The sequence below is a fragment of the Chenopodium quinoa genome, unplaced genomic scaffold (genome assembly GCF_001683475.1).
Source record: "Chenopodium quinoa cultivar QQ74 unplaced genomic scaffold, ASM168347v1, whole genome shotgun sequence".
In the NCBI taxonomy this organism is placed as follows: Eukaryota; Viridiplantae; Streptophyta; class Magnoliopsida; order Caryophyllales; family Amaranthaceae; genus Chenopodium; species Chenopodium quinoa.
The window spans coordinates 1-15,481 of NW_018745018.1; the positions used below are offsets into that span (position 1 = coordinate 1).

A 15,481-nucleotide genomic window follows, 5' to 3' on the forward strand; every position below is an offset into this window, starting at 1 on the left:
GCTTAGGACGGTTATATAGCAAATAGCACATATTCGACAGGTTAAATACAAGTGTTTCCAGATGTATAAGCACCCTCATTACACAGAACTCCAACCCCTAGCAGTATTTTGGCACTCAGACAACCAAAGATCTATGTGCTCTGTTACCTTGTCTCACTTTGTTGACAGCATCAGGAGAGCTACATTTCTTGTCATCACCTGAGTCAAAACATTTGAGAGTGTGTTGAGTAAGAGACTACCAATAATAAAATTAAGAGCGAGAGCTTCAAGTACAACACATCCAACAAAACATCTTATCATTCCTCCTGATGTTTAGATTTTCAATTCAGAAAGGGAAGATTGAAACCTAATTTTCAATTTTCCTGTATCTTTAAAAACAGGTACTTCGGTGAGAAAATTTTTCAAAATACAGCCTCATTTTCTGTACAGTCTTTTGCATATATACTAGAATGAATCCCAACTCATACATATAGCCCCTAACGTACTTTTTAGATCTTCAAACACGAAGCTACATATGAAATATCATTCTTAGATAATGAATCCATGCCTCCAAAAAGACTTGAAAACATGGCATATTTGTGCACATGTACACACCTTCAATACTCAATGGTGATTGAGGGCAGCCCGCAAGTCAGTCCCATGGCCGCAATTGTGACAGGTGACAACATAAGAAGGCACTGGAAGATGTGACAACACATACATCAGTAGAAAAAACAAAAACAAAAAAAATGGTGGCAAACAAGCTCTATCCCAATATCCATCACTTTTGATTGTGATTCCCTTGGTCCCTATATCAGGATTCACGATATTCCAATTAACCGCCCAATTTTCAATAAACAAATTTCACTACAGATGTTTTATCACAGAGTAAAACTTATAATACAAGTTATACTAAAGTTTAAACACTCTATGTCAGGTGCATCGTTTCAAAAAATGACTTACCAAAAATGATATTTTTTTTTTTTTAGGGTTTTTTGTCAGAAACACCTAATAAAACCTAACTTATGTGAGAAACTACCTAATATAAAAATGTTGTAATAAAGTACCTAATAAATGATAAAATGTTGTAAGATACTACCTTTGGCCGAGTTTTTTACCGTTAATCTTATTTATGGCGTTGACTCATCTCAAAACACCCCAAAAACCACCACGGGGGTTGGTTTTCAAAGTAGTAAGGATATTTTCGGGGTGGTTAGAGGATATTCCAGTTGGTCACGTAGTTTTGTGATTCGGGATGTTGGCTTTTGGGGTTAGAGGTGGTGATTCTGAGGTTTGGAGGGTGGTTTCACGTGGTGGAGGCAATTTCAAGTAGGTTGTGTTGGTTTTAGGGTGAAAGCGATGGTTTTGGAGGTGTTTTGAGGTAGGTCAATGGTAGATTTCCGGCAGAGGTAGTATTTTACAACATTTACATTTTATTAGGTAGTTTCTTACAACATTTTTTATTAGGTAGTTTCTCACAAAATTTGGGCTTTATAAGGTAGTTTTTGACAAAAAAAATCCCGCTCTTTTCGTTTAACAAATGTTGTTTAATAAAGATTCTAGAATATTTTGGTTCCCTAGAGATGTTGAATTTTGTCTTTCTTTATCATGGTTTTTTACTAGCTTAGTGTTTGAATTAAGGGTGTTGCGAGTCGCTTACTCGATATATAAAAGAAAATTGAAACATAAAATTCGGATATTAGAGCTGGAAGTGTCTCTTACTACAGGTATCTCTAGAGAATGGATAATTTGTTGCTCATTTTTTTTTTAAAAGAAAAAAAAAATACAAATACAGTTATCTAAAAAGGCAGTATTGTGAAGGCTACTCACTGTCAGGAGATGAAATCTGTTTGGATGCATGTCGCCAGGGGTCTTGTGAGCCATTTGTAAATACTATCTTGGTACCTGTCAATGAAAGAGCAAGACTGTTTAAATAATATAATTTACGCAAAAACTTTCTCTATTATCCTGTTACTATGAATCAGATTCCCAATATCCAGGCCAGAGTTCTTTCAAGTAGGCCAAAGCTTCTAACATGAGAGGCACAACTCTTTGCACATGAGAGGCACAAAACACAAACCTTTACAAATTACATAACAGACAAGCATTTCTGTGAAAAGTCAGATCCAGAGAGGAGGCCCTATGTAATAACTATATCATTGACAAAGGAAATGGAAAGTGCAAACCAGCTATCTTTGTGCCTCCATAGTACAAATTAGTCTCATCAACTTCAGGGTAAACTCCATCTCCAAAGACATTCTTGCATAGGTCCAAATGGTATCTGTACATACAAACATTCAAAAATGATGAATTTGATGATACAATGAACTGATTTAAGGAGAGGAGCACTTTAGGTAGCATCTTTATTATTTAGTTATGGGTATCTTGGGAAATAAGCTAGGTAGGTAGGGAAGAACTTCTATAAAATAGAAGATTAGGTCATTAGGAGGGGATTTATGTTAAATATTGAGACAAGTTATCAATTGTAGCTTTGGGAGAGTGCCATTTCTCTCGCAAATAGGCAAGGCTGTAGTTGGCATTATTTCAGTCATACCCATCTTGTTCTTCACTAATCATCTTCTGGTTCCCTTAATACATCATTTTTGTCCATAATTTCTTTATTTTGGTGCTTTATAGCAGATGAATAAGAAGAGTTTTTAAAATGGAGCATGCAGTTACATGAAAGAGCAAGAGAGGGAGGTAAAAAAGAAAGCAAACCTTGTGTCGACTTTAGATGATCGAATGCTATCGTTTGCAGGTGCTACCTGGAAATATGCAACTTCACTGCACACTTGGAACCACCACAATCTATCAGAACTACCAGAAAACAACGTTCTTTAGGTGCTCTTGATTATAAGTTTCAACACTAAAGCCAAAGTTGTCTTTCACATATGAGGCATAAGCACCCTGCATAAAGGACTCCAGCTTAATATAGCAGAATCACAGAAATAATACTGAAATGCAACAGAAAGAAGCATCTAAAAATGAACAGAGTCCATCCCTGATACTCAAAGATATACATAATATAGCAGCTTAGATGATATTAAGGATGGAGCACCAGATATACATCGATGAAAGAAATGAGGGGGGCATACCACTAAATCTTGACCCGCTTTCTTTGCTTCAACAAGAGGAGAGCACAACTTGTCAGGATTTCCATACTGAAACTGTGGGATTATGAAAGTAGTGAGCCACTAACAAGGAATGACGGGAAATATATTCAATAGGTTAGAGTGAACTTACAGCAGTAACCGCAGCATCAGCCAGAAAATACAGGAAGTCCCCATCAATTGTTAGCTACACGAAGATTAAGGAGAAGCTTTAAATAAAACCAATCATAACAAGCCCAAATACAGGTGATAAATATGTGACATAGTCAAAACATAATTCCTAAATGCTTTATTAAATCCATTGTCAAGATTTTACCTCAGAAGCCCCAAAGGCTGACTTTAGAGCCTTCGGGTATGAGGTCAACCCTTCTTCAACAAGCTGTGTAACTTGTTGCAAAGCAGATTTACATTCTGGGCCAGCTGAGGCACCTATCTGCAGTAGAGACACACATGGGAGTAAATTATAACTTTATGCAGCCTCACGAAAAACAAGCACCACTAAACGAGAGTGGTGAACACAGAGATTGATGAAACACAAACCAAGATCACCCACCTGCTGGTCAAACTCTGTAAAGTTGTATACAGCAAGAACCACACCAGAACTTGCAAGACTTCCACAAGTCAAATGAGGAAACTTTAGGCGGAACCAAGCACTAAGAGCTCCAGAGTAGGAGATACCGAACACAAACCAGGGATTTTCAACATTTGATCTATTAAACTTTTGGTTCAGGGATTCCTTGAGATAAAGAAAATAAAAATTAATGAATATAGATACATTCATATAATAAAACATGTAGCCAAGGGCACTTGTGGGATTAAGGTTTTGATTGATCGGTAAACATATTAAAGAAAAAAGAAATAGAGACATAAGCACCCAAGTCGTAAGAAGATCTTATATTGACAAGGGAGTATAGCTAAATCCGAAGAGAGTAATTCACCTGATAAAATTGGCGGAAAGCAGCCAAATCAAAAAGTGCCTGCTTAGATGAAAGAAATTTAAGATTTTGAGTAGTATGTAATTTAAAGGGAGAGCTTTTTCCATAGTAGCGATGCTCAGGGGAAACGATAGCAGCACCGAACTTCTTAGCAAGAACCTGAAGTCATTGGCAACAACATCCCATGAAAATGTGTAGCAAGTAAACTAGGAATGGCATATGATACCAAACAAACAGCTTAAGTAACCCACGCTTAGATAGTCATTGGCAATTCCGTTACAAGAAGATTCACCACAAATTTTCAAGAAAATGGGCCCATCTGGGGCACGGAAGTAATCCAGAAACTCAAAGTACCTCTGCTCGAATTCACGATGGTCCTGCAATTAGTAAGATGATCAATTTCGTGTTTAAATTAAAACATTCAATAATTTATGTCTTAATTATAATTAAAGTGATACATACATAAGGGGAGAAGTGATCAAGGGTCTGATTGAACCAGTGCTCTTGTGTGGTCAAGTAATTCTTTCCGGCGTGCAGCAAACGGGGGTTTAGGTAAGACGATGACAGAGATAACTCACCCAACACCACCAACAACACCGCCATCCATCTTCTTCCGCCCGATTCCATCTTCAAACCCACGATTTCGTCGTCCTATCTTCCTCCTTTAGGGTTTTCTATCGTTTGCTTGTTTTTGTCGTTCCCCCCCCCCCTCTGAAACTAGGGCTGTTTGGTTGGGGTATTCATTAAAGAGAATGGAATCAACTATTAGGGTAGAGCAGAAATTTTGGGTACCCAGAATTGAAACCGGAATCGAAACCGGTTAAGAATCGGTGGGTCTAGAATCGGAATTGGACCCGGTGGTTCCAATTCCGGGTAATAAATTAAGGACTCGGTTATAATTAATACTAATTTCAATTCTCAATTTTTTGGAACCGGAACCGGTTGGATATCCGTTTACCTAATATATGCTAAACTAAAAAAATTTTAAATAATAAAAATATGTAGAATGTATCTAATTTGTAAATTAAAAAAGTATTATTAATACCTAACATAAATACAAATAGCTTATGCATATATAAATATAAGTATTAAACGCTAAAAATGAACCTAATTAAAATAAGAATTATAATTTGTATTATATTTTAACAATTACATACATAAGTGGGTACCCGGAACCGTACCGGGACCGGTACCCGGTGGTTCCAATATCAATTCCTAAATTTTAGGACCCAGTTGAACTAATTCCAATTTCAAGTTCAAATTTTAGGATCCGGTTCCAACCAATTCCAAGTCCGGGTCCTAAAATTTTGACCGGATACCTGGTTTGCTCACCCCTATCAACTACTATCATTTTCTTTGTTATTGTTTGTTAGGTTATTTTTCCATTCCCTTTTCCCTTTTCATTCCCCCAAATTCTTTGAAGTCGATTCTCCATTATTCTCTAGGTATTTCCATTCTAATTCCCCAGCCACCCCAACAACACCAACCATCCTACTGCCCAATCAAACCACCGTAAAACCTAGCCACTGCACCGTGACATTTACATTATTTTTTTTTGCTAATTTCGATCTCAATTCGGACCCTTAAGAATTAAAAATGACTGCTTAAATCTTAACTGAATATTTTTCGACACGTAAACCGATGAAAAAGTAAAATTGGGCTGCAATCTACAATTTAATTTTAAGAACTTTTAGACTGCAATTTGCAATTATTTTTTAAATGACTACAATTTGCAAATTACTAACTTTAAATAGTTATAATTTGTAAAATTTCAAAAAAAAAAAAAAAAGAAAAAAAAGGATACATAGTCCGTAGTCATGCATAATGTTTAGTAACCAAGCACATGGGTGCTTGTATCAAAATTAGTAGTATTTGCTGGTCAAACAAACATAATAAAAGGGGAAAAATAAATTAATGTGGTCCCAAATCTAAAGGCATTTATGCTAAAATTATATGGATGGGTTGTGGATGGGAAATAATTTAGATTTGAAATTCTAACACCGCATTATTGGCAAGTGGCAATCTTTGACTTGGAATGTAAGGAAATTACCCAAAGACCTCAAAAGCCGATACTTAAAAGAGTATTTATTTTAAAACCAGGGTAATACTGTAATTTAGAAGCGCGCGGTAAACTACGGCGTAATGAGTGAATATTAAGTGAGACAGAGAAGATGAATGAAAATCAGAGGAGCTAAGAAGCAACAGTGAGACAGAGAGAGAGAATGGAGTGACACTCTACCCGCCCAACCAACTCAAGCAACAGGGCAAATCTCTCTCTCTCTCTCTCTCTTCTTTCACTTTGCTACAACCTTCTCTGATTTCTCTGCATTCTTCACATTTGGTTTTGGTATCTTGAAAAGTGTCGGTGCAAGCATTGGATCTTGGATCCCAGAATTGGAGTCGATGATGAATTAATGCCGACAAGGAGGAGAGAGAATATTGTGGAGTTAGGTAACTTATTCTGCTCTAAATAATACGGAGTACCTTCTACTTAGTAGTATTGTTTTTGTCTTCTAATTACAGTACCTAATTGTCTTCAATTCTTGATACTCCCAAGTCCCTATAATTACTGTTTTATAGAGTATATGATATCAACTAAACTCCAAAGTTGCGCCGTTACTTGTTTCAATTCTTATATATTATAACCCAGACTTTGTTAAATGTTTAGATTAATTATCTTTAAAACTTTGTGAAACGACAAGATGATCAAGGTGTAAAAGCTAAAAAAGAAGGGTGGCCGTAGCCGTGGCCCTGCCCCATGTGTTGCGCTAGTACACAGCAGACCATATGCCATTTTTATTTTTTTAATGGTTTATAGACAGACAAAAGTATTATATATATATATATATATATAGGGTTATGCTTTGGGAATTACAAACTAAAAAGGGGGGAAGGAATCAACTATGATCGATCTGTGGACTGTGGGAGGTGATAATTGAGTTTGGACTAGTACTACATTGTTAATTTAGAGTGTTGATTACATGTTTACAGACTGATAGGATGGCTAGTGCTGATGCTGAACAAGCCTCCAGCTGCCCCGACCCCGCCGAGGAGAGGATCTTGGTGTCCGTTCGTTTGCGTCCTTTGAATCACAAGGAAACTTGTAGGAACGAGCCACTGGATTGGGAATGCATCGATCATACCACTATTGTTTACAACAACAACAACTTATCTCCTGAGCGATCACTCTATCCAAATTCCTTTACATTTGGTATTCATATTTCATCAATCCTGCTTTCTGCCAGCCTTCTATTTTTTATACTAGTATATTAATTCCATATATTAGGCTATTGAAGTTGATAAGTGTTTTCATTATGCTCATCAATCGTTTTATGTGGATATACGGTCTACAGATGCTCTGCTCATCATCCTTATACTGGCAATTGCTTTTGATTTAGATAGGGTGTTCAGGTCTGATTCCTCCACAAGGCAGGTGTACGAGGAAGGAGCAAAAGCAGTTGTTCTTTCAGCTCTCAGTGGCATCAACTGTGAGCTCATCATCTTACGCATTTGTCAGCTTCTCTTCTTGTAAAGCTTGTTGTTTACCAATCCTGTTTTTGCAGCAAGTGTTTTTGCATATGGTCAAACAAGCAGTGGTAAAACATTTACCATGTCTGGGATAACAGAATATACTATGGAGGACATATTTAACTACATATACAAGGTGAAATCACCACTGCTTTTTAAGCTGCCTTTACCCAATTTCAACTCTCCACTTAAAGATGCCTGTATCCTTGTAGCACAAAGAAAGAGACTTCCACTTGAGGTTCTCTGCTATGGAGATTTACAATGAATCAGTTAGGGACCTCCTCACAGCAGATAACAGTCCCCTTCGCCTTTTGGATGACCCAGAGGTGATATTTCTTTTTATCGGACTATAATATATATATATATATATATATATATATATATATATATGTATATATATATATATATATATATATATTTATTACTTCAAATAAAATAGTATATTGACTGGATGAGACCTCCCTCTTCATTATTCGGGTTTGCAATTTGTCGCATTTTCCCTTGCAGAGAGGTACGGTGGTTGAAAAACTTACGGAAGAGGTTCTGCATGACTGGAGCCACTTCAAAGAACTTCTTGCCATGTGTGAAGGTACAAAAATTTGATGTCCAAAATAACATGTGTTTTCATTGAATATTGGAGACTATATAAGCACCTTCTTTTATATTTGCAGCACAAAGACAGATAGGAGAAACTTTTCTGAATGAAGTAAGCTCGCGATCTCACCAAATTCTCAGATTGGTATGTTTTTCATCAAAATAAGGACTAGAAAATGACTCAGTGACTGACAAAATGTTATTGGCTCCTAAACTTACTGATTAGGGTGAATGAAAGAGGAACAAATTTTCAAGCTAATCTCATTTGATCAATCACTCTTGGTTTTTGCAGACAATTGAAAGTTCTAATCGTGAGTTTTTAGGCAAGAACAATTGTAGCACCCTTGCAGCTACTTTGGTAAGATTTGATATGTTGAACCAATTAAACACATGGTAGGGGCGGTAGCTTCTATGCAGTGATAATAGATAATGCCTCTCTTTTGATGCTCTTTTACCTGTCTGCAGAATTTTGTTGATCTTGCGGGAAGTGAACGTGCATCACAAGCGTTATCTGCTGGATCAAGGTTAAAGGAAGGATCACACATAAATCGTAGTTTGTTAACATTGGGAACAGTTATTCGCAAACTGAGGTGGTTTTATCTACTTCTTAGAGCTATTCTGGTTTACTTTGCAGATTGCTGTTTCTGCTCTTATTGTTTTTTTTCTCTTGTGTTTATTTACTAGTGATGTTCACCCTGTGCTCTTGTGTACAGTTCTTAACATCCCATCTCATATTTTTCTGTCAAGTGGCAATTGAAAACCCCAATTTTACAAGTTTTTTCACTGATGATTCCCTTCAGACAACATTAAAAGAGTAGAATCTATTGTTTTCCACTTTGCCTTAACTGTTAAAGGTCGGATTGCACATATTTCTTGGCTTAGAGCATTTCCACATTTTGTTCTCTCTATCCTGTTGCGTTTCTTCTGCTACTAGTTTAACTACTACGTTTTTTTTTTTTTTTTTTTTTTTCTGCTCTTTGTTGCTATTATGGTGCATGGTAGGTCTCATAATACTTCCACTATAGTGTCCTTTATGATTTTTTCTTTACTTGAACAAGGCGAGAGTCAGTCAATATATGATTACAAGTGTGTTACTGATATACATCGTATACTTCATGTACAGCAAGGGACAAACTGGTCATATTCCTTACCGAGACTCTAAGCTCACCCGCATTCTGCAATCCTCTCTGGGAGGCAATGCTAGAACTGCCCTCATATGTACCATGAGTCCTGCACGTAGTTATGTTGAACAATCAAGAAACACACTCCTTTTTGCAAGTTGTGCAAAAGAAGTTACTACTGATGCACGTGTCAATGTTGTCATGTCTGACAAAGCCTTGATGAAGCACTTGCAAAGAGAACTGGTGAGACTTGAGGGTGAGTTAAGGAATGCAAGCCCCTCTACCAGATCTGATGCTACTGACCAGTTAAGAGAAAAAGACTATAAAATAGATGAGGTATTTTTTTTAATGATCCAGCCACGCAAGAGAGCAAAAATATTATTTTGTTCTGTTTTAAGACATTGGATATGAACTGTGTTAGCGGTAGGAGCCAAACAGAAATCTGTGAACAATGCACTCACGTTATAAGCATGTTTGAGTACCAGTGTTACCTTCCACAATTATTCACCATGTGGTGCCATGCACTTGACTATGACATAGTACCACAACATTTTTGCATATTATATATCTTGACACAACAATTGCTATCATCTATATATGCCAGCTAGCTTAGTTGGTTAAAGTCTTAGAGGGTGGTATGCAAGACATGAGAATTAAATCTCAGATTCTCATCTACGTCATTTACCCTCTGTGGCTTTCTATGTGTCAAAAACAATTGGTTGATAACTCTTTTTTCTAACTCTTCATAGGAGTTGGAGTTTGTGAGTCTTGAACATGAAAACTCCCATCTGACATTAAATTTTTTGACCACATAGGCAAGGACTTGCTGACATTTATGGCCAATTAATTTTGATAAATTATTCCGTTTATAAGAGATTAAAAAAAAAAAACATTTATATATATTACTACAACCACCCTATTGACTACTTATTCCTCTCACAACCGCCCACATCTGGAGCTTCCATCTCTCCACTCCCCCTAATCACTGCCTCTATCCAGTCTCCATGATCCCCACCATGCAAATCCACAGGCCTGTCTTTATCCCAGTATCACACAAGTCAGAATAATGGTTTGCTGTTTAGATCAAGTTAGTTTTAACTTTTAAGCTCTCTGATGTAAATTTTAGGCTTTCTTATTTATTTTATCCTAATATATGGTGAATATTTGAGCATCTTACTTGCATTGCTAGGGGAAAACTTTTTAATGGACTGGCCATAGGTATCTGTAAATTTCATTTCAAATTATACATGGTGCTTGTGCTAAGTTACATCCATGTGTGCAACATGTGTTGATGTATCTCACTAAATCCTAGCCTCTGGTGTCTCATAGCAGTGACTTGGGACCTATATTATTCTCCTAGGATTAACCCATCTGATCTATTGTCCAATGTTCATTAACTGATTTTGTTTTCTTTCTGTAATTTAGTTAGAGAGAAGAGTGAAAGAGCTGACTGTGCAGCTGGACCTTGCTCTATCACAGATTCAAAACTTGCAGCAGGGGATTAGAGAACGAAGACCATTTGTAAGAGAATTTGCAGTTTATAAACTCCGAAGATATCATCAAACAGGATAAAAACTTTTTTCTTTGTTTGCTTAGTCTTTTTATTTTCATGCAGGAGGAAGATTCTTCTTACCCTAAGCTGCATGTTCGACAAGCTTCAGAACACTCCTCTTCCTTTACGACTACTATGGTGGATCATAACTCCTTAAGTGCTCATTCTCTGACTTTCAACCCCCTTGAGTCTCCAGATAGACAGAGTAGACTTAGTTATGATGAAAACTATTCAGTTTCTGATATTGATGAAAACAACTCCCCAAGCAGCTCGTTTGAAGGGGTTTTTATTGAGAAACCTTTTGATGCCTCCCTGGCCATGCATATCCAGACTACTATTGTCAGTGGAAATGACCATCCTCGAGTTCCCAAAGGATTTGAAGAACAAACAAATGACTTTCCAGAAGCTGATCAAAACAGAGTATCTGAGGAAACAGGGGGCCGAGCACCAAACTCCTTTGAAATTGATCTGCACCACATGACTGAGGAAATTGGAGAGGAAGCGTCTAATACTTTTGAACTATGTCTCCAGCATGTTTCTGTTGGAAATGAATCCCAATTCCCCAACTTTGTCGAATTTGATCCGTACCAAGTTTCTGAAAAAAATGGAGAGAAAACCCCCAACTCCTATGAATTTGATCAGTACCATGTTGCTGAGGGAATTGCGGAGAAAACCCCCAACTCCTGTGACTTTGAGCAGTACCACGGGTCTGTGGAGACTGCAGAGAAAACCCTTAACTCCTATGAATTTGATCAGTACCACCTCTCTGAGGGAACTGCAGAGACAACCCCCAACTCCTATGAAATTTATCAGTACCACGACTCTGAGAGAATTGCAGAGACAACCTCCTACTATGATGACATTAATCCACAACAAGCTTCGGAGGCAGTTGGGGAACAAATTGATAATAATTTGGAAAAACACTGCAAGGAAGTTCATTGCATAGTATCTGAAAATGTACTTGGCAATATATGGGCTCCAGAAGAGGAAAGAAAATCATTATTTTTATTGGGTTGTGTGAATGATAGTTGCACAGACAAGGAGCCAAAAGAACACAGTGAATTGGATAACATGAATTCGTCTTCTCGTCAGGATTATGAAGAACCTGGCAGACAGCTAATGAATGGTGTGCCTAAAATTCAGAATTTGAATGGTGTAGAGAATAGTTCTCTATCCAATGATGTAAGTATCTCATCTCCATCATCACTAGTCGATGTCAAGTATAAGATAAAATATGAGAGTGGAGATGGAGAGGTTTTCACACTCGATGATAGCAACGGGAAGCTTTCTGCACTGAATAATAATAATGACTATAAATTACCTCAGATTTCTATTGGAGATGTGGGTCTTGATGAAACTCAAGTTGCAGATGTTAATGTATCCAATCACATGGATAAAACTGAGAACCATACATCTGTTTCAATCAAAAAAGAAGTTACCAGGGGCAAGTCTATGGATCAAGTTCAACTTCAAAAATTGCAGGTAATATTTCAGATTTTACCTCCTCTCTTGTGCTCAATCTGTATTTCATTAGTGATCGTTTGAAATATTGGTGGTATACTGGTGTGTGGTGTCTATCGTGGAAATTGATCTGCAGTTTACTTTCTAGCTGTACCTTCTATTTTCACAATTTTTCTCTGAACCGATTATATCTGTTTCAGGTGGAGGATACTTTTCAGAAGGCAAATAACTCTATAAAAAACATGAAAGATTCTGGCTTGAATCCTAAAGATGATTTGTGTGATAGTTCTCTTTGGTCTGCAGATGTTAAGAGACTACAGAGGGAGATAATTGATCTCTGGGATTCCTGCAACATTTTATTAGTACACAGAACATCTTTTTTCCTTCTTTTTATAAAGGGTGATCAGGCAGACACAATTTACATGGAAGTAGAACGTCGAAGGCTCTCGTGCATAAACAATGCATTTTCTTGGGGCAATTCTATTGTCTTAGATGGTCGCCAACTGACACCTGGTTCAAGGTATGACAATCCAAAATTCCGTGCTTTGAGCTCAGGAATCCATGTCTGAGGTTCCAATTCTTAACTTGCATTACTTTCTATACTCCGTATTAAAACTAATACACTATTATACTCCGTCCATTTTTAAATACTTGTTTCATTTCCTATGCGCGGAGTGGGGTTGGTGGAAGAATAATTGTAAAAACCAAAAGTATATGAGAGAATGGGAGAAGAGAGAATAAGAAATTAATAAAATATGATTTATGTTGTGTTCACTGGGTGAGAAATAAATTAAATATTGTAAAAGTTTTCGAAATAAGGAAATGGAGCAAGTATTTTAAAAAGACTGAAAATGAAAAGTGGAGCAAGTATTTAAAAACGGTGAGAGTAGCATTACTTATAGGATGAGAAAGTAGGTGACATTAAATGGTAATTTGGAAATGATGCCATTCTACCTTATTTATGTGAATTATCTCAAAAGCTGTGCTGACCCTACTTATGAGATTAAGACTTTGATTGATTAATTGATTGATGTCAATGGCTGTGCTGACCCTACTTATGGGATTAAGACTTTGATTGATTAATTGATTGATGTCAATGGTTGTGATCAATTAAAAACAATATGGATTAGTAGGGATGGTCAAGGCGTATGCAAAACGCACACACTATACATCCGATGAACATCAAGGGTAAAACCAAAACACATGAAGAGTAAAATAAAAGAACATGAACTCCAATGAACATAACATCATCTTAGTTATAGCTATTATGTTTATTGGAGTTAGTCTTCATGCTCTTTGGTTTAGGTTTGATGTTTATAAGTTTATTGCATGCATGGTGAGCATTGTGTAGACGCCTTCACCACCAAATTTGCGCAGGATTCATTTGGTTTAGGTTTAGTGTTTATAAGTTTATTGCATGCACAGTGAGCATTGTGTAGACGCCTTCACCGCCAAATTTGCGCAGGAATCATAGCAAATTTTCTTTCCATTTGTGTGGCCTGCTTATATTAGGAAATTGTTGATTAATAATGCATGTTGTTTGGCCAAACATGATTTGTGAGATCTTGTAAAGCTTAAAACCACTTTGAAGTCTCACTGCTAGCCTATTTCTAGAAAAAGTGGGCTCATTTTCTGTGTGTGTGTGTTAGGGCCTAGGGGAAGGGGTTAAAAGGGAGAATTTGGAATGATAAGTTAACACTGTTGTTTTGAAGCAGTAGACGGTCTCTCCACAAAGAGAGGAAAATGTTGACCAAGCTAATGAAGCGAAGGTTCTCTAGCCAAGAGAGAATGGATCTGTATGTGAGATGGGGCATCAATTTGGATAGCAAAAGGCGGAGCTCACAACTTGCACATCTCCTTTGGGCCAATACCGTAGATATGGACCATATCTTGGAAAGTGCCAAAATTGTAGCTAAACTGGTTCGGTTGAATGAACCCCAGGTGCCTAAGGAAGTTTTTGGCCTTAACTTGTCGACAACCCAGGTGCGGAGGAAATCATTTAGTAGCAAAATCTTAGCCGTCCCTTGTAAGAACACTTTTATGGATGGCAATCATTGATAATACTTCTCTAGGTAATTGTAAATAACTAAACTTAGACATGTCCTTTGTATCGCAGACATGTACATTTTGGTGTTGAGTAATCACAAGCTTTTGTAAAATTATTCCCAAGGCATTTGCGGTTTGCCATTTGCTGCCAGAGCATCTTTTGAAATGCTCACCCTAATACTATTATTATTATTATTATTATTATTATTATTATTATTATTATTATTATTATTATTATCTCAAAAACAAAAGTCATACAACCTACAATAAATTAGTGGGAAGCCGAGATACATTCTGGGCCCCCACTCCTCTAGCTATTGCAAATCCTACCCTAGTGAAGATATGAGCTGTAGCACGAGCCCTAATGTCTTGCGTCGTCGAGAACCTCTGAATCCACTTCAGTAACGCAACAACCTCTTTCTCTAATTCCCCAAGCGAAGAAAAGGAGAAGGGAATGAAACCATAACCAATCACCTGACATCGAGCTTCATACTTAACCCGCTTCCGATGAGCTGCATCAGCCCGCCCAGGAATGAAGTCAGATAGCCCTGACCGTGTCAAAGGAGAAGACCCTGTCAAATCAACACAGACATCGCGACCACGATCCCATGAATAAAGTAACACATCCGCGGGTCTGAGGGCCTCGTCGTTCCCTCCGGCCAACCCAATGGCAACCTCTTTTCTCGCTGAAATCCCAGAACGATAGCAAACATCAACAAGGGTATCCCGAACAACATTATGCCGATGTTTAATACCCACAATACCAGCACAAGACACCGCGTGATCACCGAAAATATCTCCAGCAAAAACCCTCGAACAAGCAGAGTCCAACGTCGAGATAGAGAATAATGGAACACCCAACCGATAGGACAACACACAGCGATAAGTCTTGGCGTTCATCGTCTGACCCAACCCTGAAATAGGAACCGCCCGAGTAGAGGTGTGATCACCCTGCTGTGATTTCCATAATGTTGATTGTCGAGGAGTTAAAGAATAAGCAGATTCTGCAGAAGCGGTAACCTTTGTGAAATATATATCTGCCAATTTCTTCATGAGTTTAGGGGCAGCGACCTCACTAGAATTACTCAAAATGTCAGACTCCATTATTATTATTATTATTACTCCCTCCGTTACGAATTACTCGCAATAATTACT

At 37.5% G+C, this 15,481-nt stretch overlaps 2 protein-coding genes across 7 annotated transcripts; one reads left to right on the forward strand and one right to left on the reverse strand.

The window, feature by feature from the left end:
• Nucleotides 1-6: 6 nt before the first annotated feature.
• On the reverse strand, nucleotides 7-4,749 carry LOC110708214 (probable serine protease EDA2). Its single transcript, XM_021886299.1, is given in 15 exon segments — nucleotides 7-148; nucleotides 150-198; nucleotides 595-627; nucleotides 630-677; nucleotides 1,810-1,884; nucleotides 2,166-2,260; nucleotides 2,698-2,805; nucleotides 2,807-2,886; nucleotides 3,075-3,146; nucleotides 3,223-3,276; nucleotides 3,406-3,522; nucleotides 3,643-3,825; nucleotides 4,028-4,183; nucleotides 4,276-4,401; nucleotides 4,487-4,749. Coding segments are annotated over 15 exon segments (1,431 nt in total). The 5' UTR covers nucleotides 4,652-4,749; the 3' UTR covers nucleotides 7-78.
• A 1,359-nt stretch (nucleotides 4,750-6,108) lies between these two features.
• LOC110708215 (kinesin-like protein KIN-7E) lies at nucleotides 6,109-14,449 on the forward strand. Of its 6 annotated transcripts, XM_021886305.1 has the most exons (15): nucleotides 6,114-6,475; nucleotides 7,016-7,235; nucleotides 7,378-7,512; nucleotides 7,588-7,688; nucleotides 7,765-7,878; nucleotides 8,060-8,141; nucleotides 8,224-8,291; nucleotides 8,439-8,504; nucleotides 8,612-8,739; nucleotides 9,270-9,603; nucleotides 10,693-10,788; nucleotides 10,883-12,001; nucleotides 12,146-12,301; nucleotides 12,481-12,800; nucleotides 13,996-14,449. In XM_021886305.1, exons 2-15 carry the CDS (start codon nucleotides 7,025-7,027, stop codon nucleotides 14,336-14,338), a joined length of 3,273 nt encoding a protein of 1,090 aa, XP_021741997.1. In that variant the 5' UTR covers nucleotides 6,114-6,475; nucleotides 7,016-7,024; the 3' UTR covers nucleotides 14,339-14,449. The 6 variants fall into 6 exon arrangements, with proteins under 6 accessions (XP_021741994.1, XP_021741992.1, XP_021741997.1 ...); XM_021886302.1 differs by having other exon boundaries at nucleotides 6,109-6,475; nucleotides 8,224-8,258; nucleotides 10,883-12,301; XM_021886300.1 differs by having other exon boundaries at nucleotides 6,112-6,475; nucleotides 10,883-12,301.
• Nucleotides 14,450-15,481: the final 1,032 nt, after the last annotated feature.